Here is a 27,007-nt window from a genome sequence, read left to right on the forward strand (position 1 = left end):
TTACATGAGCTGGAAACAAAAGCACATTTCTGTTACTCTTTAAAGTGTTCGGTATAGAATCTTGTTGTCTACCTACTTGTCCTTGGTTTCTCACACTCTGCCACTTGTAGACCCCTGGAGTACTTTTCAGTCCCACTTACCCACAAGTAAATCTTAGTCTTAGGAAAGACAAATTACTGCATTTGTCATGTTTGTGGAAACGGGGTGGCGGAGGCGGAATTAACTAGAGAGGTTAACTACAGAGATGCTACCCAGAACATTTCCTCTACCCTCCAAATCAGGCTACCTAAGCCTAAAACAAAGAGCTTGAGAAAGTTCCTAAAACAGAGGTCTTCTCAACAAAATAGAAAGCTTTACAGGTCTGCTGGGCAACATATATAAAAATTTAGGAAAAGTCTCAAAAGATGGAACCAGAGCAGATTGTTTTATTTAGATTCAGTAAATAAATATTTAAAAACCAAATAAAAAGTCATCTTTCAAGAAGCTGGATGAAAGTCTTATGACAACATCACATTTTTTCTAGAAGCGTAGTAACAACAAATCTGCTGCATACAATGAAAAGTAATTTTAACCCTCAACCCTGCTTTAGGAAGATTACTGCAGAAATCACTGGGTAAAAGTCTGCTCATTTTGCCACTGAGGAGAACAGAATAAGTGTCATAGCTATTCCAATAGCCTTAATCAACAACTTCGTCAGTCTTTGTTCTCTGCTTGCCTCAAACTCTTCCTGAATTTTGGCAATTTACTTGCTTGATTTGCTTTTCTGTTTTTTTTTTTTATGTTCTAATCTCATGTTTTGGTTCTGTAGTAGCTTTCCAGAAAAGGTACTTTAAGTTAAAAAAAAGAGTTTTGATAAATGCAGAGGGAAAGGTCCACTGGTGACTATCAACACACCTCTCGATCACTGGTTGCCTAAAGCCTAGGGACAGCGTTAGAGGGAAAGAGGGAACCGCCACTGCCCTGCCTTCTTGTGCTTTTTTCAGCAGCGACCGCTTATCACTATCAGAGAGACAGGACAGTACATGGGATCAGCTTTTTGTCGAACTCACAAGGCAATTATCAAACCTCACATTTATCTCAGTAACTACCTAAGCTTTGTCTACTCTGACCTATTAATACTAATAAAATATAAGCCATTGAACTCTGATTTCTATTGCAAAATACATGGCTAGCATAGGAAATGACAAGATTGTCACATCTCATTAAAAATATTATTGCAGCTTAAAATCATTAGGGTGTTACTCTGAAATCTACTAAAATTACGATTATCAAACACTACTTGGAGGTGTATATCTTCTTGACATGCTTTAAGATATATTTACCTCACCAGTGTCCTTATCCTCACAAAGAGATACTTCTAATACCCGGTCTACTTCAACATAGTCAGGATTAAAAGGTTCTTCTTCCATCTGCAATGCAAGATTAATAAAATCAGTAGAGAGACAAAGGCAGCTGGTATATGCTAAGACTTGGTCTCATTGTACACAAAAGGAATCTGGCAGTTGGACACTATTGAGGCTTTTGCACACACCTTAAAATCGCTTCCCCCCCCCCCCCCCCCGGTGTTTTTTTTTTTTGGCAACTGGCACTGAAGAGGGATCTGACATTAGAACAGAAAATGCAGTCATTTAGGGATGAAGTGCTGTCTTGGGAAAGTCATTGAGTAGAGAAACTAGCCATACTAACATAATCTTTCCCTCCTTACCACTTTTAAGTAGTTACCCAAACAATTCCAATTTTAAACCATGCAAGTCAGGTCAGTTCAGTGACTCCAGAATACTTGCTCTTAAAATTATGTTAAACAAACAACCCCTGCTGCAACCAAAAACCCAACCCTGACGGCTAATTTTCACTTCTCAACATACAGCTGTTCTATTTAAAAGCAAACTATTAATCACAATTTTACAAGGGAAAAAAAAAAAAAGCTTGTTTAATTGTATATTTCATACTCACATCTGCAAAAAAGTGAGCTCTTTGTGCTTGCCTTAGTTTGAATCGTTTTATTTTCTGCTGGATTCTTTTATCCTTTAAAAGCTGTTGTTCTGTGGCCCACTCACAGTGGAGATAAGAACTAAAATCACAGAGGTTAACATTAACTTATCAGTGAAAGCAAAAGCTATCTATTTTTAATATACAGTTAAAATATTTTATACAGCAGAATTTCACTCAAAAAAGAACATTTTATCATTTAAGACAGAATTCACTGTAAAGAGCAAACATTTATTCCTCCAAATAATCCTCTTGCAACATCTAGTTAAGGCAGTGTTTTTAGGCTAGGATCCATAGAACTCTATGCATTCACAAATTTTCTTCATGTGTCCCAAGAGGAGAAACAAGCATATTTGACGTGAGCTTAAATAAATCAAGTTTAAAATCTGGCACCTCTATCAGAAAGTACCAAGAGATACATAGTACTTAATATATTGGATCTAACTTTTTCATGTACTTCATGTGAACATGTCTTCACAGGTACTGATGAACTATATAGCTGAGCCCATTAGAAGATCAGTGAGGAGCATCAGAGCCCATGACAAAAAGGAACACGCCATCAGACTGGGTTGGGAGAGAAGCACGAAGTAATAGAGTTAAAGCAAGGAGCAAGCATGAGCACCAGTACCTACACCATCTAACTGCACCCCAAGCAAGCCTTTCTGAAGTTAGACTGGTTTCACAGAAGTACATATATTTCTTCCTCACACTCTTTTTTAATATATTTTCATCACTTCTTAAGCTTTCTAAAGATATGCTAGAAATAACAAAGAGCTATTGCTGGGTATTACTCATTCTCGGATGAAAAGGCAGACTTTACCTTTTAAGAAAACAAGAGCTAGATGGTCTCCAGAAACATGTGAATTCAGAGACTCAAAAAAATGACATTTATTAGCAAGAATCTAGTGAAATTACTCACAGATATAAAATTAAAAATGCGCTTGCATTTTCCACATCAAGAACTGAGTAGTGACAGGAAGATAGGTATGAAATTTAAAACAGGAAAATATGGAAAAAGTGCTTTTTCTTGTTCATTCTTATTTCCTGCTTCTCATGTAAAATCATTTTTATGCTAGAAGTTTTTTGCTTTTTAAAACAATAAGGCTAACTCTTACATCAACCTCTCCTAAAAGTATGACACTGTAAATCTAATCTAGGTTCGCAAAATAGCTCTGATTTAAATTCATGAAATTAAAATTAGCCTCAGGCATGTAGCCCCTGCTGAATTTAATAAATATATCTTCTCTAAAAATTCTGTTCTTTTGGCACTAATGGTTGTCAGCTTATTGGTCACTGCTGGTTTCACAATACTGATAATTTTAAAATTATTACTAACAATATAATGCAGATTCTTGGCAATTTTAAGATTAAATTTGAAAAGAAAAATCTCAAAAGACGACAAAATCTGGTTATAAGTAATCCTCAAACTATAGTACATGAATATGGTACTTATTTCAGTCAACACCTCCAATTAAACAACTTTTTAATACTTACTAGTTCTTGTATTTTACAAAAAACTCTTCTGTTTCTACTGTCATCCCAGCAGATATCTAGGAAAGGAAATTCAGGGGAAATGTGAAATACAAAACCCTTTTTCAAATAATAAATAATAATAATAATAATACAAAATAATACAAAACCCTTTTTCAAATAAGCAACTTTATCCCATGGCAATCACTTACTTCTTTCTTTATTACCCTGGAGGATAAGATTTTGTCTACAATTGCTGCATCTTCTTCACTTGGATTTTCCTATAAATGCAGGAAAACAATGATTTAAATTGCAGTAAATGCCCTCTTTTCAAACTGATCAGACTTAAAACAGGAAAACAATGACATTACAAATTGCAGTAAATGCCCTCTCTTCAAACTGATCGGGCTTAAAACCTTCAAACACAAGTGGCTGGTTAAAAGATTAACAATAAAGGCAAATCTGACCTCTATGAGTAGCATTCTCTTTAACAGTCTGGGAGTAAAATTTAAAATCCGGGTCTATATCCAGAGAGAAGTACATGCAGAAGTACAGTAAGTCTGGCACTTCCAAAGAGCATCAGATGCAATGCTCGCTTGCCAACACACTTATAGGGCAAGCAATGGTTATTCTGATGCTTTCCAGATACAGACTCACTGTGAACGCCCTGTTGAGTTGATCTGATGCAGCAGACATACGCAGAATTTCGTTATACAGATATGGAGAAATAAAAACTCTGGCAGACAGGTTTAAAAAAATTAATAAAACAAAATCAGCACGTGTCAAATTCAATTTAATAGATTTACTCTGAACAGAGATAACAAACATGCTGTGGAATCAGGCAGACAAGGTCACGCCTGGGAATTCCAGCAGGGCTTAGGTGTGACACAGATATGGGATTACTTAGCTCTGCCAAGACTGAAGCTGTGGTTCCAGAGATAAAGAGCCAATCTTTAAAGGTTGCTTCCAATAAAAAGTCACTTTCCCTCTTGTCTGATTTGTTCCCAATCCTACTATCTTTTTCCTTCCCTTACAACTTTGGCACTCCTTCAAACATTTCACAAATACTTTTTTTCCTGTTTCTTTCCTGCCACTTTATTTACCTAGAATGGCTCAACAGTAAGTGTGAGTACCAGAGCTGGCACAAGTTAAACAGTGAATTGTAAACCTGAAGGGGGGGGGAGGGAAGGTAGGAGCATCCTTTTTTTTTTAAAAAAAAAAAAAAAAAAAAATCTTGGTAAGCAGAGATCCCCACAGATTCAATTTTATATTTCTGAAAGTCATGATGATATTAGCATACAGTTTTTTCATATGCCTATGCAGCATAACACATTGAGATACACCTATCCTTAGTCTTATCCTTAACTTCAGTTAAGTCAACAAATGTTTATAACAGAAAATAAAAAAATAGTAATAAGCCCTTTCTTCCAGTTTTCAAGATCTTAGCAAGATGTCACATTAAATAAACCATGGCTTAGTAATAATAACGTATTCCTTCCAAGTTATGAGCTTTATTCACTGAACCACCTGAGACAAATGGGAAGCTTCTACTACAGACCAAGCCAGTTTTTACTTACCACAAATAATTGTAAAGGCTGTTCAGCAGGTAGAGGGGCAGAATTCTTTTTGATTTTCACAGAAACTTTAGCTGCTTCTTCTTCTGATTGTTTTCCTTCTCCTTCTTCAGCATATTTTTTCCTTTTAACTTGACGATTTGATCTTCTCTTCTGCATGCAGGAGAAAAATAGTAGAGGTTTTACCAAAAACTTCCTCTAACATGAATTGCAAGTTTTAGGACACTCTAAGCAATGCTTTAGCTGTATCTAAAACCAAAGGCCAACATTTGATAGAAAACATGAAGCATGTGAATCACAGAGGGACAGAAGTAGCCACATACTATTTTAGATCTATTATATTATGGGTTTTTTCTGTTTCATATAAACATTTGATACTTTTATTCTTAAAGTTCAAAAGCAATATTTTCAGGGTATGGGAACAAAGCTGATATATAACAGATCTGCCATAAGCATCAGTATTTCAACAGCAATTTCATAATGCAGTGTAACAGCGGCGTGTTACTGTCCAATTCAAGAATCTGAGTGAAAGACAGAAAATATGCTTAAGTGTCTCTACTAAATAATAGTGCTATACAAAAAAATTACAAAGATTTCCATTACAAAATACTGGTCAGATTGCTGATGAAGTCTGATTTGACGGCTGAGAAAGTTTATTGCTTTGTTTATGTATTTGTTTTCTCCTCCACGTTAATCAAGCTTGTTTAACAGCAGCATTTGGCTTTCTTCATGGTTTCTCTCTCTAATCTTTCACTCTTGTTCCTGTAAGAATCTGAGGACAACAAGTTCCAGAGAGAACTTGTTGAAATCCAGGGATTGCAGGAGAAATAATGTTCAGTCTAAGAAAATAATTCCTTCTCACTCACTGTTTAAGTTTCAAATGCTTACATTATTAGGATATTGCATATCCTTTCCACCCCTCAGTACCAATATATGAGACACTGCATATTTAACCATAAGATTAATTTGTAAATCCAGTGGATAAGTAATGATAGCAGAATCAAACTAGTCAGCTAACATTTGAAAACACTGCAATCTGCTTTACAAAACTGATCATCATAAAAATAAAAATCAGGAAAGTAAAACAGTCTCTATAAAATAATTTAATTATATTGAGCTACACAGCAAAGCGTATTTTTGTTTGCAATACAAAATTTATCAGTTGCAAGACACTGTAGTAATCAGTTGGGAGAAGAACAAGTTGTGAACAGAGTAAAAACCAAAATCCTGTGGTCATACTGGCTTCTGCAGAGCAGATATTAAGTAACAGTAAGATTGCAGCACAGGAACTTTCTTCCTGACTGTTAAATTCAGCCCTTGGTCTAGCTGGTATCTGGTAAAAGACCTAGGTATCCTTTAACTATTACATTGTAAGTATTTTAGTAAGGTAGAGTAGTAACACTACATATACAGTAGAAATCAAAGAACGGGCATCGCCATTCTGCTGGAGAAGCTGGGACAGTGCATATATGAAGCTACTCTATCAGCCTTCCACAATAATGCAGACAGGCTATTCTTCAATAAAAAACAAGCGTGTGACGGGTGGGGTGTTAGCACGAAAAGAAACTTCAGATTTAAGCAGACATATTAATGTGACACAAAATGTCACATTATAGTTAAATGAGCAATATTTTGCTGACACAAGTAGAATTTTTTTAAAAAGATGCCAGCTAATAGGAGCAATGCAAAATGACATATGAATTAGGAAAAGAAGAATTAAGAACCAGGATCAAGTTTTACTCATTAAGTATTTGTTGAGTTTTGCAAAACCTAACGAGGCATTAACTGGCATTTGCAATCCTTCTCACTATGTCTTTTCTTAAAGTATGCAGTGATTAACAAAACATCAACAGACATATGTTCTCCAACATATTAATATATAACCTGAGCTGTTTGAAAAAAACCTTTGTGTTTCCCTGAGCTGAGAAGCATGGTCATAAATAAATGCTCTAAGGCATAAAATAAAGTAGTATCACACTTTTTTTTTCCCAAGAAATAAATCAATGTATTTAAGGAAGACACTTACTGTGAAACTAAGCATACAAAATGAATTAGGGAAAGAAAACAAAACAAAACACTAAAATTGCCCCCCAGAGCTTAGAAATAGACAGCTATTGGGAATAGGAAAAGAGAATCATGAAAATGTTCGAAAACTAAAGGGAGAATGAATTAATGAAGTAAAGCAACTTAAGTCTTTCCTGTTATGCTTCTCCCAAACTCCTTCGAAGATAGACAGGGCAGTGCTGTGACATTCTGCAGTATAAATTTTTTTCTATCCTACGCCACCCCGTATTATCTCCACCCTCTGTTCCCTTCATGCCAGGATCATGCAATTTGATGATACTCCCTGTCTATCCACACTAGAATTGAAGATGACCCTTGTCGTGCTAAAAATCAAATATCCAAAAAAACCCAAAAGCAATGAGAGAAAAAAAAAAGATCTTCAGTCTTTGGTATTCTATTTGTTGGCCTACAAATTTATACGTACCTGGTTATAGAACACTATTGGTAAGTCACAGGACTTTAGAAGCACCAAACTTGCTCTCACCTCCTTCAGTGTACTAAATGGACCTTCTATACCAAGACAAATTCCCTGAGAAATAAATAATTTCATGTTCCCTTCCAGTTAACCTTTACCTAAGACAAGCTATCACTTAAGCTAATAAAAAGCCATTCTGGGAAACGGCTTCTGATCCTTTTTCCCCCTCAGCATTATTATCTGTGAAATACTAAAGGTCAACTCAGTACCTCATAATTGTTTTCTGACATTGTCATCAAATAATGCAACTAATTTTTACTCAACACCATCTTATTTTGAATATTGATTTAATCTCTCTGGATGAAACTGCCACAGGATAAAAACCTGTGCATTACCAGCATATAACCTCACTTTTAATGGAGTTTGCCCTAAAGCAAGAAAGTTAGAATTCTGTTACTAACATACGCATAAATAGGACATAATCTCTTACAAACAGTTCATACTTCTTTGTGCATAAGTTTTGTAAATAATCAGCTATACTACTATTATACCAGGGCGATCTATGAAAAAAATGCAGAAAGAAAGTTACAAGGGAGATATTCCTCAAGGGAACGACTCATCCACTTTACTTCTTCATCTGGCACTTCCTTCCGAAGTATTCCCCAAGCAGCTAGAGCCTATCAGCATATTGATCATTGCTCCCTTCAGATCCAACACTGCAAGAAACCAATTCTTTCAGTTTCTACAGAAGCAGAGCTCAGAAAAAAACAGTAAAGTTTGAAACAAGCGTTTTAAATGTTCTCAAAGAGCCAGTTTCGCTGACAGATGTCCCTTCTATTAGGCAATCTCTGCATTTTCCCCACAAAGTCAGCCAAAGTAAGGCTCAGGTCTAACTGCCAGCTCAACAGATGAGTACTTACAGTCTCAAATCTATGGACTTCTGCACTGAAATGAAACTGATACAAGCAGGGCATTTATGTCCTGTTACAGAAAGCGGACTCTAACCTGTAGGATTTTCTGATTTTCAACTGGGAAAAGTAGCTGATAATGTAAGGTTCTACCTATGAGAGAGCGAGCAGTGAGAGAGCAACTGTCACTGTGTCAAAAGGAGTATAACTTTTTGGAGAGAGGGGAAAAAAGACCTGTAGAAATAACACATACAAATTTAAAAGAGGAAAAATTCTGACTACTTACCTGTGAGTCTTCATCTTTCAATGGCCGCTGTGGAGTCTGCTTAGCATCAGACAATTCATCTGAAGATTCATTTTTTCTTTTCTGCTTCTTACCCAGTGTGATGATTAGCTTTCTGTTAGGGAAAAAACCCAACATCTAAGTGAATGCCGTATACTAATCTACTTAACTTCAAGATTAAAAATAACACCACATCGATTAGCAATTCCCATATTGTTCTTATATAAAACTCAGGAAGCACCTGTCAGGAAAATGAAAAATATGCCTCAAAACAAAAAGCTACAACTTTACAGTAGATAGTATTTGCTACTCCTGTTACTGAGTTTCTACTGTTACTGAGTTTCTCTTCAGGCAAGCAGTTACCTTACTAGCACAAACTCCTCTATCATACATATTTTAAATCTACAAATGAGTAGGAGGGATGCAAAATCCAACATTTAAACTAATTGACAACGGTAAACTATACAAAGTTAGCACCAATACCATCTGCAGATGATGACAGTAAATGAAACAATTTATCATTGAAATACATAGCTTGTCTTATTTTTATTCAAAAAAATTAGCTATGGACAACTATCTAAAATCATTCAAAGCTGTCTGACATCCAAAACTTGCATGTTTAAATAAGTCATTCAATGGTAAAAATGAGGGAATTGCATTAATCCTTTTTGCCGGGGGGGGGGGGGGGGGGGGGGGGGGGGGAGAAAAAAAAAAAGAAGCTGTATTTAAAACCCAGTAGTTTTATCTGTAAGAAATCTTAAAACCTCTCAGAACACATTAAGAACCAACATTGTGCTCAATAAATTAGTTAAATTCTAATGAAAAAGCACCAATTATTTCTTTGTTCAGATTTAAAGGTTATGGTGTAAATCATGATACCAATTCATCTGATTTGTTTTTAATAAAGGGTGTCAAAATATTTATTTTTTCATATTTGAAATGTGCCAAATACTCCTCTTTAAATATGTTTTCAGTGGCATAATTGCAGAATGATGACAAACTATCCAATAAAATCGCAGATAAAGAGCTGTCCTAAAATATATGTTTCATACAGTATCTAATCATCAGATCTGTGTAACAGAAAATGTGGTAACTTTTCCAGCATACAAGCCTCTTCTGCCATTTATGGAACAAATGAAACACAAGACTTTATAGTCTTTATACAGACAATACAAGTTATTTTACACCAAAGTAGCATCAGATATATTGGCCACCTGAAAAACCACTGATTAGAAAGTAAACGTTAAAACACTTGCATCTCATTTGCTTCTCTTTGCAAGTGTCCAAATAAGAGAACTATCACATATTTACTACGTCCAAAATAACAGCCCACATAGAAAATGAAAACCCTATATTACCAAAACACTATGGATAGTTAAAGCAACAGGGCTTACAAAAGATTATAACCATATTTTAAGAAGAAATTACCATTTTCATTGGTTTTCAATAGTTAACCACTAGGTATGTTCAGTGGAAAGGTTAAAAAAAAAAAAAAAAAGGATGCTAAAATTTAACATGGATTTGAAGGGAAACCTGACAAATTTATAAGTGAGAATTTCTTGGAAGACCAGTAAATTCCTGAAATGGTACCCTATCCCATGAAGTTCCTGGTTTGCATCTTTGGAGTTTGGGAAAATATTAAGGAGTATCATGCATGTTTTCCCTGCTCTTAAATTCTTTCTATTGCATCTGCTTCTGGCTATTGCTGGAGAGAAAATAATAGGCTAGAAGAACCTCTGGTCTCAACTGGGTATGTACTCTTCTAAACTTTGCCCATATGTTAAGTACAACAAGCTATGCTAATCTGTACCTGTCCCTTGTTGATCTTTTCACTGAAATAACTGGACATAGAACATATTCAATCCAGTAAACTCACATGATATAACTTGTAAATTATTATTTTTGACCAATAAATAAGATCCCAAGTCTTCTCTTTGTTTTGGAGCAAAGGCATTAAAGGCCTGATGCATGTATGGCATGTAGAGATGACTGTGAATGGGATACACGTTTTGATTTTTAAACGAACAACAAGACTATTAACAACTAAGAAAAAGGATAACTAAATGTTCTTTCATCAAATAAGTGTTGAGATATGTCAAGCTGGAAGAGGTCTCTGGGAGGACATCTGGTCCCTACTCAAAGCCAGCTTCAGAGTTCTTTTATGTTGCTCAGTCCAGTCAAGTTCTGCTTATCTCCAAAGCTGACACCTCACTGGGCAACCTGTTCCAAATTTTGATCCTCTTTTGTGATATGGTAAATTAAAACGCTTCATAAATGCGCGTTGCTATGTTAAGCGTTTGTATCTGTGCAACCATAGTTCATCCTCATTTCATGCACTACTGCCCAATGTTTTAGGCTCGGGTCCCTTTTGGATTCAAGAAGCACAATATTAAGAAAGGCCGTGACTATTTTACTACAGGTTGTAGTGGTATCCATTGAATTGCAAAGGATTTTAAGGACCTTCTGTTTTAGAATATGGGCTTATTTTGTGATTACACTGCTCCAGCTACATCTTTCTTGCACATTTTTTCCTCTCCTTCTCTGTAGTTGCAGTCCCACCTTGTGTTCACCTCTTGCGCCGCCCCTGCAGTCTTACACATAATATTCTGTTTCTCTGTCAGCTTGTGTGTCTTATCTTGATCTTGTATTTCCCACCCCCACTACTTCTCTTCACAAGCATCTCCCTGAAATTTTCTTAACATCTTCTCTACATGTTGCAGATCAGAATGTTTCCTCCTCTATAAGGATATGGTGCCAATGAGAGGAATAAATGCATGGTTTCACATCTTTCTGATCCAGTGCCCAGAACCACAATGCTCCTTGCTATCAAAAATTGCTGAACGACAGTATGGTGCTAAAGTCACGCATTTCTATTAGTAAAAATGCAATCTGCTCATATTTTGGCCAAAAACTTCTAAAAAATCTGCTATGTGAAAACAATAATTTTCAGAAGCTTGTAAACTGGATGAATTCTGTGAAAATTTTTCATTGAGAGAGCAAGTTCTCTTGCCAGTTTATAAATTCCTGCGTGAAAGCATAAAGATCCTTGGCTAAAATCCCTTTTTCCACCCTGAAACAAACTGTTCTGAACAGAAACTATCTATTCTGTTTCTATGAAAAGGCAACAGCACACTGTAGACACAGAATAAATAACATCACTAGACTCCACTCTGATTTCACTTTCTCTTGCCTTTTTAAATTTAAAAAGTACCTTATTACATAACATCTAGCAATACTTTAACAATTAGACAGTGTACATTTCTTCAACACTTATTTCCTTCTTCTGTAACTACAAACTAAAGACGTTGAGAAACTTATAAGTTTAAAAAGAAGCCATCTCGTGAGCCATTATTACTCGTGATCCTTAGCACAAGACTCCTAACGTGGTTTAGATCCACAAAACTAAAAGACTCAAAGTATCAGCAAGACCCCGAGGAACCACTATTTGAGGAGCATCGCAACTTCTTCCTTATAACTTAAGAACCAGTAAGAATCTGCTCCATTCCCCTTCTGTCTGATAGCAGAAAATGTGACAGAAGAGTTGTCAGCACTTTCAACAGCTTTAAAATTATAAAGAACAGTTTTCAAAGCCTTCCAAATAGTGAACATGGGGAAGTATTAAAGAGGAAAGAAAAGAAAAACAGCAAATATGTTTTAGGCATGTAAGAAATAAGAAGTATTGCTGGCCTTCAATGCATGCCTTTAATACATCATTTTACTCCAATTTTCCCAAAACACAGAAACACCAAGTTAAGTAATTATTAGTGTCCAAAGCCACCTCCCAAACATTTTAATTTGTAGTCAAAGCACTTCGTTATATTACTAGCAATAAAACTCTGGCGTTATCAACGTATTAGTATTTCTTTATCACTTAGCTAAAAATCTTATCTATTAGGCAAAATACAAAGCAGATACTTCCGTGACAAGATAGCGTATCCTTGTGGAATGAAAGTTAAATTGGTGGCATAAAACCAGTTGCTCTTATCCTTTTAGCATATGTTTAATAAATAATACCAACACACTAATATTAGCCACTGTCTCCTTCTCCAGTTATATTTCAAATTAGTAACTTTTGGATTGTGCACAGATTTTTAACACACTCCTATAGTCTCATTGGAACCAACAGCCATTTCAGGCTCATTCAACATTGGAATAATAATAATGCAAGAGAACAAACAAGTGTTTTTTTATTTATTCAATAAGACCACACTATTTTGCATTCATATATCTTGCAGTAGAAACTTAGGATTATGTCACTTAGACTCAATTTATGCATCAAAACTAGTATCTGGGAGCAGAGAAAACTTCACCAAGGAGTCACAGCTCAGTGCATGCAAAGACATCCCAGAAGGATGATCAAATTTGGAATTTGTGTGTCATTTCTCATCGTGACAGGAGATCTAACAGACCTAGCAGAACAAAAAGATTCAGCGAGATCTCTTCCCTTTGAGCATAGATCTATTAGCCAACATTTGCCTGATGTACACAAAACACAAAAGACAACTACAATGTCTGCCTTCTAGGAAATTCACTTCAAGTTCTATGCATTTAAACTTAAATGATACAGGATCAGTGTAAGAGGCAAATCACTTCCTTTCCACCCCCCTCCCCATGTCTCCTGATGCTAACTGGGTTTGCAGAGGTTTCAAACCATCTTAACAGTACCATATCAACAAGCGATCATGTAAAAATTTTCTGTCAGGGTCCTGGATCCTAAAAATGCTCTGTCTTGTAAACAGTACATGTGAGACCTACTTCAAGGAAAGAAGGACATTTACTCATTTGAGTACTGAACAGGATCACACAGGACTTGCTGGATTCATTACTACATAATTTAAGGGTTAATAAAAAAAAAAATTCCACCATTTTTCTTTTAGCACATGAAACAATACAGCCATTTCTGATAGCAGGAAACAGTTTTGAACTTAAGGACTACCACCCTGAATTGAACTTCTGCAAGTCAAATTCTTCGGATTTGGGGGATTTATTTATTTATTTGAACTATGCAGTGATAAAAAAATTTCCTAAATTTAGTCTACTGATATTGTCCTTTACATCACCAATGCAGAGCTGCTGCTTTTCATCAGGGCCATGATATTTAATTTTGTGTTTGAGTAGGTGGGAATACATTGAGAGCTATAAAACCTAAATGCCAATCTACTTTTTTGAACAACAGAATGTTCAAAAATTCATAATTCTTCTACCCTTCAAATCATGTGGTAAGAAGTAGACTTTTTAGTTTAAATATGCATTACCTTAAATGGAAGAACTAGAATTATAATCAGTTAGAAAAAGCTTATAAATGGAAAGAAGCTCTACGCAAAAATATTAAGGGTTTAAATACATTCCTAAACATCAATGCACCTTGGTAAATAGCCAGGATATGAAAAGTGGTTCCGCAGTCCTCAGAAAAATTGTAAAGTAAGTTAATTTCAACGAATTAACTTTACCACAGTAATCAACGCATAAAGCAAACTGATTACTTAATTTGATAACACTAAATACATTACAGATGCATTCTTCTACTTCTAATAATTTCTGTCATATGCTTACAATGTTCTTGGTAATAAAAGAATTTAGTCATTTATCTTCACCAATGCTTATGGCACAGAAACTTTACTAATTAGTGAATCCAGTTCTAAACCATTTGACTGAAATTAACAGGCATTATTTCTATGACTTCAACAGGTCAGAGGATTAACTACCTTAATCTCCACCTTTAGAAAAGCCACAGCCTGCCTAGAAAGCAACTGCTAGTAAATTAATAACTAGCAATGATAAATTGAAAAGAATCATGCTGTAATTCTTTTCTGTTCATGTAGATCTCATAGGAATCACTGAGGAAAACGTAAACAGTTAACATGAAGCCCCCAAAGACATACCAATTATGCTTAATTGGGGTGGGGCAGGGGGAGAGACTGTTTAAAAATCATCCTGTCCCCTAAATTAAGACACAGTAGTTAAAACTTATCTTGATCCCAGATGAGGGCTACTCTATTTCAGTAAAAGCTGTATCGTACTACATTCAAAAGCATACTTTTTTTTTTTTTTTACTGATGGCTACCTGGCAATTTTATCAAAGTCTGTTCAGCAACTACTGTTCCAGCTCTGCCAGATCAGTGAGACAGAGTATCTCATTTTCACAGCTGGACAACTGCGTACCTCCGCAAATCCTCCTCAAGAGCAAGACAGGACGTGCTACGTGGGACACGCTACGCAGACAGGACCCTTGTAAGATTCCAGCAAAGCTTATCATCACAATTTACATAACAGTTTGCTGTTTGAGTGCTGGACTAGACAAGGTACAGTTGTGCTCATATTGCATAGGTTATGTTTGATGCTAGCAGAGATGTGAAAGATCAGAGTAAAACCATCCTCCAAACACTTCTCAAAAAAAAAAAAACCACAACAAACAAAACAAACAAACAAAAAAACCCAACAAACCCCAATATATTTGTAAGTAGTTTAGTAGTTTTTGCTCTTTCAGCTCAAACAGGAGTCACCTGAAACACGAGTCTGACTTCAGATCTTCTCAAACACACATAACTCCACACCACCTCCTCTCTCAGAATCCAGACTCTCGGAAGAATCCAAACTGAATCAGCATGTTTAACAGTTACTGCAAGTCAAATATGTTTGCTATCGAAAACACTGAATGAAAAGAAAGATATTCATCTGGGATGGACGTATAGCGGAACTCCTTCTATAAAGGAAAGCCAGATGCACTCAAACAAATTCTCCACTACTGTTAAAAACCTATACTTAGCTTACCCTTTTTTTACTGTAGACTTTAATTGGTTTCAAGGTTTCGCTCATGCTTTTATTACTTGTAGAAGAACTACAGTTGATAAATAAACAATTGCCAACTGTTATAAACTGTTATATTTTTAATCATGAGGGGACTTTTTACTGTCTTCAGGTTTTCGTTCCTCCTTAAATGGCAAGCAATGTCATGTACGCAACTTTTCTTTTTTACTCAATAAGGAGAAAAACGATTAAAAATAGTAAAAATAGTAATTTTTCTCTTACAATTTTAAACAGATCTCAAAAATCCTTATTTCCAAGAGAAAGCCAAAAGTTTTCAGGGAATTGAGGTCCTCCCTTCCCCCCCTTGCCCAATAAAGCACTTGTCTTATAAAGGTATTATTTTAACATGTTAAAATTTTCTCCCAAGATTCAGTCAGAGTTTGTTTTATTTTAAGATAAATGAGAAAACCAGCGTAGCAACCCACACATTTAAAACCCCGATCCTATTTTGACGTAACAATAATTTCGAGCATGTGCTTAAAATTCATTAAGAAATATTTTCCTAAGAATGTAAAATAGGAAGAAACTTTGTAAGAGTTGTTTAGCCTTCTAAACCCCTTACTAGCTATTGGATTTAATTTTGTTCTCTAAATGAAACAAATTTTATTAATCACACAATTTTTTTTAACTACCTTTGAAAACACAAGTATAGCCATTCTATAGTAAATATTCTTCTTATATAAAACCAATAGTTACATTTGCATAGAAAACAGAGTCTGGTAAGATTATTCTTTAAAAAAAAAAAAAAATCAAGGCCTTCTTGCAATTACTGCTGTTCAAAACCACTGTAGTCTATTCTTTGCTAAACAGTTAACATTTTATGTATTTATATAAATAATAAAAAGTAATGCTAACACAACACATGAAGCTGGCTGGATACAAAAATGAAGTATGTGGATGCCCCAAAGCATTTGATTTACTGCTCTCCATCAAATTACATAGAAATTCTGTAAAATCTGTAATATGTGGCTCTATAAGATGCTCTTCGCTGCTTTTTAACAGGATCTGACTGCTAAATCTTTAGGTATGTGTCCCACATAGTTAAAGCAATACCTGGCAGCACGATTAAGTTAATACAGTGCTACTGGGGCATTAGCTGATTAGAGTGGTAAACAACGGGGAAGCAAACCTTCACAGCTCAATGTAAAAATTATGAAAAGTTAACCATACTTAATTAAATCTGAGTCTCTCTACCAGTTTCAGTGTACTTTGGATCAAGCACAAATATCATGATTAAAAACATAGTTTGAGAAACGACTATTTCTCAGTTGACGCTGTCTCATGATATCTTGAAAACTGATTCTAACTGATGTTCCCAGCTAAGCATTTCACGAAGACTGAAAACTGAATGCAGAAGCATAAACCAAAGGTAACAGTTTATTTCACTTTTCTGATTAAAAACAGTAAAAATCTGGGAACTATGTATTATAATATACAGATGATATTTTGGCAGGTTTTGTTAATTATCCAAAAGAATGAATAAGAAGCATACTAAGGTCAATTCGCATAAAAGCTTCAGGAAACTGACCTAGCTAAACAACACTGTGTAAGTTTTCCGATTAGACAAACAGGCAAAGCGTCTGTTATAGAACATAAACAAATTCAGAAACATGAAAGTGAAATCAACTCTGGAAGTACACATCCAAAATCCCACTTTTAACAAGATGGAGAAAAAAAGAAAAGGAAGCACTATACAGGGTGCTAAGGAGTATTACGAGCAGCATTCATACGCCAACCCATAACCAGAAAAGAAAAATTAGACCATGAAGGTTCAGGTTAAGAATCAAGTTGAGTTTAGAGCAGTAACCTTTATACTATAGGATAACTTCAAGGAAGTTGTTTACTTTGAACACGTAAGAAAAGCACCGATATCTAGAAAAAAAAAAATTAAAATGCAGAGAAATGGGCTTATTAAAAGAACATTCATTTCTGCTTCATGTATGTGAGAATATACATATGTATACGAGACATTTAAATTTGGAGAGATATGCCAGCTAATATTTCTGTTACTGCAAAAAGAGCATGGATTTAAAAAATAGAAATCAGACTGTAGCTAAGATTTCCATTTCAAGTCCCGACTGACATACTTAACATTGGAAATTACACAGTTTCCTTTAAAAGTATACAGGAGAACTAGGTTAGCACTAGAGTCAGAAGACGTGCCACCTACTGAATCCCTTGGAGCGTTCTAACATGTAACATCTTCTGAAAGCTCCTTACCCCAAGGCATCCACCCAGCTTGACCCAGCTGAGTCTGCAGAATTTTTAATAGGGCAGATTGAATTGATATGACTGAAGACTACAAAGTGCTTAGAATACAAATTTTCCAATATGCACTTTACTTTTGATACATGTGATATCTACAAGAATATTCACTTGCTAACAAGCTCATTAAGCTTCCAGTTTCTTCCTATGCTGTTTATCAAGCACGCTGTATTGAAGATACATGCCAAATTGATAAAGACAGCATTTATAATATCAGATAAACTTAATTTGGAGTCAGAACTGATTACAACACTAGATGAAAGATACCTTGGTCTTGTCTATGCGTCAGAGAAAGTACAGAATAGTTTAGGATACGAATTTAAAATAATTCCTTTCAAAAGGACAGTCCTACAATGGTTTTATCTAAAGAGAAAACAGAGCATTCTTGTTCCTGAATGAGAGAGTCCACACATGGACTCAATCAGGAAGAATTTTGTGTAGGCAGAGGAGGAGAACATTTTATTATCAGTAAGCAATTTTAATTTTAATCAAGGATTTACAGTCCAAAGAGAAGTAAGAAGACATTTTAATCTACTTACCCAATTTTTGTTTTCTCTTTAATTTTGGATGAGGAACCAGTTTTCGGTTTTTTGCTCTCCTTGTCCTTTGGTTTGGATTTAACTTTTCTACCCTTCTTTTCCTCTTTTCCTTCAGCTGAAACACTGGGGAAGTTTTCAGGACTCATTACTCGTGGAATGTTTCTCTCCCCTCTCTCTTTTGCTTTTGCAATCGCTTCAGATATTATGCGATTTGCCTTCTCTTGTTTACTTTCCGAGTCTGCTTTTTTCTTCTGCTTCTTTTCAGACATTGCCCTCACCTGGGTATTCTGCAACTTAGTATATGATCCTGAACCATCAGTCTTCTTGGAGGAAGGAGGCTGTAGCACAAAACAAAAAGTAAAAAATATAACCTTATTTTAAGAATATAAATATTTCTTGAAAGAAAAAGTGCAAGTGTTTTTGATCTGGATATGCATTTTAAAAAAACTAAACTGGCAGGGACTCACGCAGACACAAAAAAGAAGGAGTTCTGTTTATACCACAGAATGGCGTGGGTTTTAGAATAACTACATCAATTGTGGGTTTCAAACAACCAATCCACATACTGAAAAACCAGTAAAAAAAAAAAATCTTTCTAAAATCCTCTCAGCCTTATTTCCACCTCTGTAGTTAGAGACACCGATCCTTAACCTTTCAAGCATTCCCATACATTCGACGCACAGCTGAAACATCTCCAATAAACATTCTTCTCATAAAATCTGAAAGAGCAAAGAACTGCCGAAGGTAATAGCATCAGTATTTCGCCTTTGGTAAGATACCAGGACCACAGATACCTTAAAGCAGACAAAAGATCTACAAGACTAACTCAGTGCTAAACAGAGCAGATGCTCGAACAAAATCAAGATTAAAAAGCAGAGAAAAGATAAAACGAAAACTAAAATTACACAGCTCTATATTCATAAGAAGATCAGAAAGCAGTACTTCTTTTATTTAGATCAACAAAAGGTCAGTGCCTGAGTTAGAAAATGTAACTTGTTTTTATTGTCAGGTTTTTAATCACCATTTCGCAGATGCAGAATTGTTGACACTAAGAATGCAATATTCAGCTTATCAGCCTCTCTTTAAACAGGCTAGAAGACATGGGTTTGCTTTCCTCCCCTCCCCCCTTCCCCGTTGAGGAATGGAAAGAATTTCCTATTCAAACAGACAAAAACCCCAGCAGATAACAGTTATGTTACATTCTCACCCGTAAATGCGCCTCTGCCTACAGCACGAAGAAAAGCCACCAGGAATTTCCGAACACATTTTCTGGGCAAATCCAGTGCACCTCACTGGATACATTTTCTATACGTGCCTCATCAAAGGCTTAACGGCAGCGCTGCAGCTCCGGGGAGGAGGCAGGGTTCGGGATCACTCTCCAAAATGCCACCTTAAGGCCTACAGGCTATAACAAATAACCAGGACTCGAGAAAACAGCAACAAGCTCAAGATGGCGATGCAGCACGGCTCCCGCAGCAGCAGCCAGTAATAAGGAAGGTTATTCAATCCCATTAGCCTTTTAGCCCAAAGAACCCCTCCTCCTCCCACTCATTCAGGCTTTCACTTACCCTTCCTCTTGGCCTCTTCACTGAAGACATTTTTGGCGTCAGACAAAGGCTTGCCCTCTGCTTTTTCAGCACCCCAGGCAGTGCTCAAGAGAAAAGCATTGAAAGAAGATTGCTAAATGGCCTATTTAGCGAGCTGCAGCCACGATATGCACAACCCTCCACAAACACACACTGGGATTTATCAACATATTCCTCCCTTGGCAAGTACACATCCACGGCTCCTCCAGCTCAGGTACGGCAAGGGCTGCCCGCCTCCCCTCCAGAGCGGGGTTTCAACAACAGCTGTAAGCAGATAGCCAGATTCCAACAAAGCACAGAAAGAAATGAATGCACAAAGCATCAAAATGCATCAGCATGAATATTAGAGATGTCGTTAAAAATACTGACTCCTTCTGCGGAAGTAGGCCAGCAGATGGTGCTACCCGTTATTATTCCATTAGACTCTGCAGTTTAACCCCCAACGGACTGCTCTTCCCTACATGTGGTACGGGCATTAACCCTTGCTCTTCCCCCTCCTGCAGTACTGCCGCCCACGGTTCTTCGCCTGGATGGAAAATCGTGGGAACTACGCGTTTTTCCGGCTTAGACTTCCATGCGGGGCACCGCTGCGGTTCCAGTTCTCCAGTTGAAACGGGGACGGCACGGGGGGACACAGACTAAAATCGGAGTCTGGGGGCTCAAACATATTTTCCTCTCAATAGACTTTTTTTTTTTTTTTTAACATTGAATTCGTTACTATAAGCTAGCAACAGTGATTGTATAACCATTTGCTTACAGACTTCCCTGCTTCCTACAGAAAATGGAAGAACTCCTTAACTTGATTTTATCCCTCTGCTCCCTGCCCAGACCTACGGGACGCTTTGCGGTGCAAATCTCCTCAATTACATGGGACACGGCTACATGGTAAACTCCTCTTCGTTCCAAGGTTGTTTTAAAGCGCTATTTTAAAAGATCAGGCAAGTTTTTAAATACGTATTGTCAACACATCAAATAAAACCGAAAAGAAGATATCATCGGGTGTTTTTGAAAGGTTATTAAAAAAACGAGAAGCTTTTGACAGCATAGCTCCATGATAGCAATACCCTTTATTCTCAGAAGCCCATTAAAAGAAGAATGAAGAAAGATCAGGATTTGACTTCTGTTTTGCTTAATATATGTTTATACTTTTATTTTGTGATACATGTGTTTTCCCATAGAAAATTTAAAATACTGCAAGGACTCCGAGACTGTTAAGATTAGGCCTTACACTTAATCAGAATTTCGCTTCTATTTTTTAAGATTCATTTCAAAATGAAGTTCCTTGTCCATTGAAAATATCAGTGGTACCAATACATTAAATACATTAAATATGCAGCTTAATCACAAGGACAACTATTAAATTTTAATTTTACTTTTGCAAACTCTAGCCAAGATGCTTCTACGTTATAGTTACAGTATCTACAACAAATTGCAGTGATTTATCTTTTAGGGTTATTATTTCATAACTTAGTAAAAATGCAAAATAATGTACTATTTTGCATTTTGAGATAAGCTAAACAAACAAACAAAATATTACTAATGTACTCTTGGTATAACTTCAGCTCTAAACCAAATGCTACTAAAGCCAGTACGGTTAGAGGATTTTTAAAAGAAATTGGTCCATTTTTGAACATTCCTGGGCCAGAAAAAAACAAAAACAACAAAAAATGCCTGATAATTAAGTGGGCAATATAGAAATGGTGGCTTTTTCATAATTCTTTTGCAATAATCTTCCTAGATACTGTATTACTTTTAAAAGAAAGTTTCTTACGCTACATTTCCTCAGAGCTCAAAGCTGCTTCCCAAGTTATTCCTCAACAACTTTTACTACTTTCTTACTGTAGAATTGTGAATATGCTGGATGAGGCTACCATATGTTTTAATTCCTCAGGCTGACCCTCTGCTACTTGCTCTATACTATTGCTTCTGTTTATAAGTTGTCTTGCACGGCACCAACAGTAAACTATTTGTTAGAAAACCAAGAACGTATTTTTTAAATTCTGCTATGACATTTCTAACCATATGGAAATGACATTCATGAAGATGCAGGAAGGCACCAGCCAGCCATTCTAAGCTAAATAAAGCTGTAATGAAACCTTCATCAAGGAATTCACCATTGTCACCAAAACTGGAAATCAACACAAGTGTTTTGAGATTAGAAGAAGGAACCAGAACCATGCTTGCACTACAGAGGGCAATATCTGCGTGCACTTAGCAACTAAAGCAACAAAAATCATCTAATTCAGCAGAGGTCTTTTATTCCGATAATCATTTCATGCTTCCAAAAAATGTGTGGCTATAAATAGTTAACGTTATAAATCATCATGCACACCAAAAACAATTTCAAAAGCTACACAGCATCTACAACAAAAGGGACAAAGCATTTTGCCAAGCCAAAAATACCCTTCCCCCTTACTGAGGGGGAACACAGATCAAACATCCTAAAGGAACATATCCTTTTGCCAATGGCTTACAAACCTATTCCGTCTATCAGCATTAAGAAAGAAATTCTTAACAGACAAACATACAGGAGAAGGTGGAAAGGAAGACCCTGAGGCAGCCACGTATTTAAAAACTGAAGATTTTACTTGGAAAAATATATTTTTACTTTTCATGGTTGCAAAGATAATCATCCAAATATAACTGAACGTAAACCAACGCAACATTGTCTTGAGCCTGCACAGAGAGCGCTCCAGGGTATCTGCTGCTGCTAATAGCTTTGCCAAGCAGCAGCCGAGTGCAATGAACAAGCCTCCTGTCAGCTCCCCGCTGCTCCCCGCAATCCTGTGGGCAGCAGGGGAACTGGCACGAATCATGTCAACTCCGTGCTACTGCTGCTGCCTCCAAGAGCCATAAACAGCAGCAGGTATAGCCCATACTGCTGTTCACATGGAAGAGCTAGCCCTAAAAAATACTAAGGGTGGAACAAATAAGACAACAGCTGTAGACTTCCCCACATATGCCCTGATTTACAGCAGCCAGGGGAGCACCTTCTCTTCGGCAATATTCAAAAGAATTTGACATGCTGTCTTGCAGTAGTAGAAGGTACACTACACATGTCTGAATGATATCTTAATTAAAACTGATGTAAAAGCAATCAAGTTACCAGACAATATCGAGAGACAGAATCATGACAGCAGTCTTCCCAATAGCTAGCAGTACTCTGCCGAGTAGGCTTTTCATAGAAAGGCATTTCTCCAACATTTTGTTGTGGGTTGCGTAGGACATGCATTTGAAGATCTTCACTGGCATAACAGTACTTCCCACAACAAGGACAAATCACTGTCCTCAATGCTTACAGACATGGGATTTTTTCCCTTGAAGGCCTAAACTCATTTTCATTTGCTCCACAACAACCAATAGTTTCTTCACATCCTCTGCACATCACTACAAAGGAAGCCGCAAGAAATTAAGTTTAACATAGAAAAAAACTTCTATCTCCTAGAAAACCCTCCCAAATCCTGCCTTATCTGTTCCCTAATTAAAACATTGCTTCTACTGTAAGAACACCTTTCTTATAGTAGGTGTGGCCATTCATGGTAGGGGAATATTACTTTCGATTCAGTGTGTGCACAGAATCTTTAAGACTAAATATTTCTCGTGAGTGGCATCCATTCTTGATATGCTCTATGGACTGGTAATGCCTTTCCCTGGAATTTTAATGAATCACACATTCCTGATTTAATTATATAAAGCACTTTTTTAAATAATGATTTTCACATATGGATCTACTTACCCAAACACTAGCTACCACTAAATTATGACCCCAGCTAGACTAACAATAGAAAGCTAAGGTTTACATTTGCAATGCCTTGAATGCTGCTTCTGCTTCCACTGGCAGTAGTACACACCTGCAGGAAGATGCACATACTAAGTACCATATGCCTCAAGAGCATAATGAGTTCTTGCTAGTCTACCAGGTCCTTAGGAAAATCGAGATGACCTTGACATCAACTGCACTGAAAGCAGCTAAAATTAGCCACCTGGAAACCTGATCTTCATGCATTACCACATCATCTTTGTCCATGTTTATTACTAAACAAGGAATCCCTTTGTGCATGTCAAGTCACCAAAATAGTATCAATATCACAACCATAATACAAATAAATGAATCCCGTAACTCATGATAATCAATAGTTCGGGGTTTTTTGTCCAAATTAGCTTCCCATTTTTTCACATTATAATCACGTTAAAATTTGAAAACTGCAGTTGCTTTTAAGCTGGTACAGTGAAAAATCTTAAAAGTATATCCATTCATCATTTCAATTATAAAATTTTATTTAGGAATGCAACTTTGAAAAAAATGCATCAACTCAACTCAGTGACTTCTGAATTTCATTCTAGTACTCTGAACTTTTCTAGTGATTTTTAATGGTGGTTTTATAATCAAAAAGGGTATCTATTTAAAAAAAAAAAAAAAAAGATATGAACTCACACCCTTGACAGAGCCAATCTGTAGAAGATTCCTTACAATGTGTCACCCCACATGCATGCAGAAAAGAGTCTCTTTTGCTGAATGGCAATCCCAGCAAAAGAAGTGGTTTTCTTTAGATCATACACTGCAATAAGATTTCCATGGTTAATCAAGCTACTTCTGCACAACTGATGGGAAGATCACCTAAACATGCAACAGGGTTTCTTTTCTCCAGAAAAATGCCCTTTTTTCCCCTTCAGATTTCCTTCTGAATTGCTTTTTATTTTCTTGTTCAACAGTTGCCCCACACCATCTGTTGGGATTGCTTTACAAAGCCAAGAGCACTGGCAAATGAAGATCCATGGGGTTCTATCATTTTTCCATTCTCTTGGGTACGTATACGGAACTATTAAGAGAGCCAATGAAGCATTCCAAATTGTGGTTCTTTCAATACGCTGATAATATTGCCCTTCTTTTTCTTGCTTATTATCATCACTAATGAATGTCTCAGTGTTTAAGTGATACAGAATCTCAAGACATACATCTGTGAAACCTAATCCAAATTAAAATAGACCTGTTACAGACAGATTAAAAAGGAAAAATATACAGGGGGAAAAAAAATCCCTACCTTTTCCATCTTCCATATTTGTTACCCATAATGTTGATAAATGAATAGCTAACCACTACAGCAACATGGCCGGGCAACAGTTTTTATCTGTATAATAGTCACTTCAGAATGTAAATTTGGTTACTGTGATTTGTACCTCACAAGGCATTTAACACCAAGCTTATGACCAAATTTTAAATTTATGTGGAAATGAAAACATTAATGTAAAGGTCAGCAACCTTAAACTACTCATGTTTCCAAGATTAAAAAAGCTCCTGCTTTGCATGTCACACACTCTCTACGTAGGGTGTTGTTTCTCATCTAAATGCTACAGAACCCAGTAATACATATCACTAATTGCGTTTCACCACTTCTATAGCTAAGATACCATAGTTGTGATTAGTAGCAGCTTCTTAGCCAGTAAGCCTCTGATTTACCCTATCATTCATTGGGAGAAAAATCAAGCCACTGTCCAATGTAACCAGATGCTGCTAACCTGGGCATGATGCAAAAGCAGCATCGGATATTAGAGGAAGAGTCTACAACACGCATAAGCTTCCATTTGGAAGGTTTTCTTTGAAGACAGTTTTTTGGGGCTCAGAGCCAAATGTAGTTAGATTGTTTTTCTGAATATTTAGTAGTCGTATAAAAACTGTGTGCAACTTTCACTGTAATTCTTCAAGGAGGTACTGTGTAATGGAGCATATTAAATTGCCAGGAAATGAAAGAAATTGAGAACTTCATCCTGCTTGCTCTGCCAGCCTACAGCATTGGATGCATGTCAGTTTTCAGTGGCTTGGTGTTCAGTGCCCATCATGTACCCGCTTCTCTTTGGTTCTAGTCTGTAATGGTGAACGCAGCTATTTGAAAAATAGCTTACAATACCAATAAAACCTACTGCCTCAGCGAAATTTCTCAGGTGCTGTTTTTCACATGGAGGACTAGTAACACTGAGTACTTGTATTAATCTGAGCCTGATGCAGTGCATATCTTTTGTTCCACCCATGGGGTGTGGTCCCCACTAGAAGTACCACTACACTTAACATGAGAAAACTGTGGGCTCTGAAAAATGGAAAAAAATGTAATGATCATATTCAAGTCAACTGGCACTGTGGATGCACAATAGATTTGAATTACTAGGCTCAGGGGACATGCCATATCTCCACAGATTTTCTGAACCCTTTAATACCTATCCTAAGGGTCAAAATGTTTTAGCAAAAAAGCTCTACTACTGTTTCTTTCTTGCAGTCTTGACCGATCTTACCTGACAATTTTCACAATTATTTGACTCCTGAAAAAGAGTTGACCTAACTCAATAATCTATAAAAGGAAAGTCAGGTTTCAGTTCACTGTTTGAAACAAGTCCTGCGCAAGCATCTGGAAATAAATCTGTAAGATGCTTTGCCAAATACTTATGGGCAAGAAAATAACAAAGATCTTTTTAGAAAGACTAGTCATTAGAGTTCAAAACCCCCAGATAAAGCCCTACGAATATACTGATACATTGAAATCTCACACCATCAAAGATATTCTTAGAAGGTACAGGTACGAGTTAGCTTTTCCGGAACACACCCCTGTTTTTACAATATGAAAACTTTTATTTAACAGGTAAAGCCAGATAGCTTCTATAACCATGGGGAGTGGAATGCTGCAAAGCAGCAAAAGACAACAGCTCTCCCCAATGTTTTTTTAATGACCTTTTATACTCCAGAAAAATACAACATTAACTGAAACTGTACTAATTTCTAGCCTTTCATCACTGAACAAATGTTGCTTAAAGTAATCTCTCACACCAGTAAGTGGTGATTCAAGAACCTGCTGAGTAACAATATTGGAGAAAAATCAGAATAAGCTGTTAACTTTGTTCTTTTGTGTAGGTAACCTCGTATTCCCTCACAAGATTAAATTCAGTTTATTTTTGCATTATATTTTAAATCCAAAGTAAGGGGACTCCGTGAACAGATATTAAATGTAAATATAAAGTGCAGTGAGGGATGCTAAAAATAATTTTTACTGTACTTAAAGATCTAAGCTTTTCTTTAGACCAAACTACTGAGACAGGTCTTTTTTTTGAATGCTTCTCTGA

General features: G+C 36.4%; 1 protein-coding gene across 8 annotated transcripts in view; it reads right to left on the minus strand.

The window, feature by feature from the left end:
- The window catches only part of CHD9 (chromodomain helicase DNA binding protein 9), a 100,426-nt gene that overhangs the window by 38,081 nt on the left and 35,338 nt on the right, over window positions 1-27,007 (minus strand). For all 8 annotated transcript variants that reach the window (XM_082319866.1, XM_082319867.1, XM_082319860.1 and 5 more), the window contains 7 exons: window positions 18,315-18,652; window positions 8,707-8,818; window positions 5,037-5,186; window positions 3,672-3,740; window positions 3,484-3,539; window positions 1,954-2,071; window positions 1,323-1,409 (listed from right to left, as the gene is read on the minus strand). In XM_082319866.1, coding sequence (XP_082175992.1) covers window positions 1,323-1,409; window positions 1,954-2,071; window positions 3,484-3,539; window positions 3,672-3,740; window positions 5,037-5,186; window positions 8,707-8,818; window positions 18,315-18,652 — 930 coding nt within the window. The remainder of the gene's footprint in view (window positions 1-1,322; window positions 1,410-1,953; window positions 2,072-3,483; window positions 3,540-3,671; window positions 3,741-5,036; window positions 5,187-8,706; window positions 8,819-18,314; window positions 18,653-27,007) is intronic.

This window comes from Platalea leucorodia (assembly GCF_965183815.1).
Source record: "Platalea leucorodia genome assembly, chromosome: 8".
NCBI lineage: Eukaryota > Metazoa > Chordata > Aves > Pelecaniformes > Threskiornithidae > Platalea > Platalea leucorodia.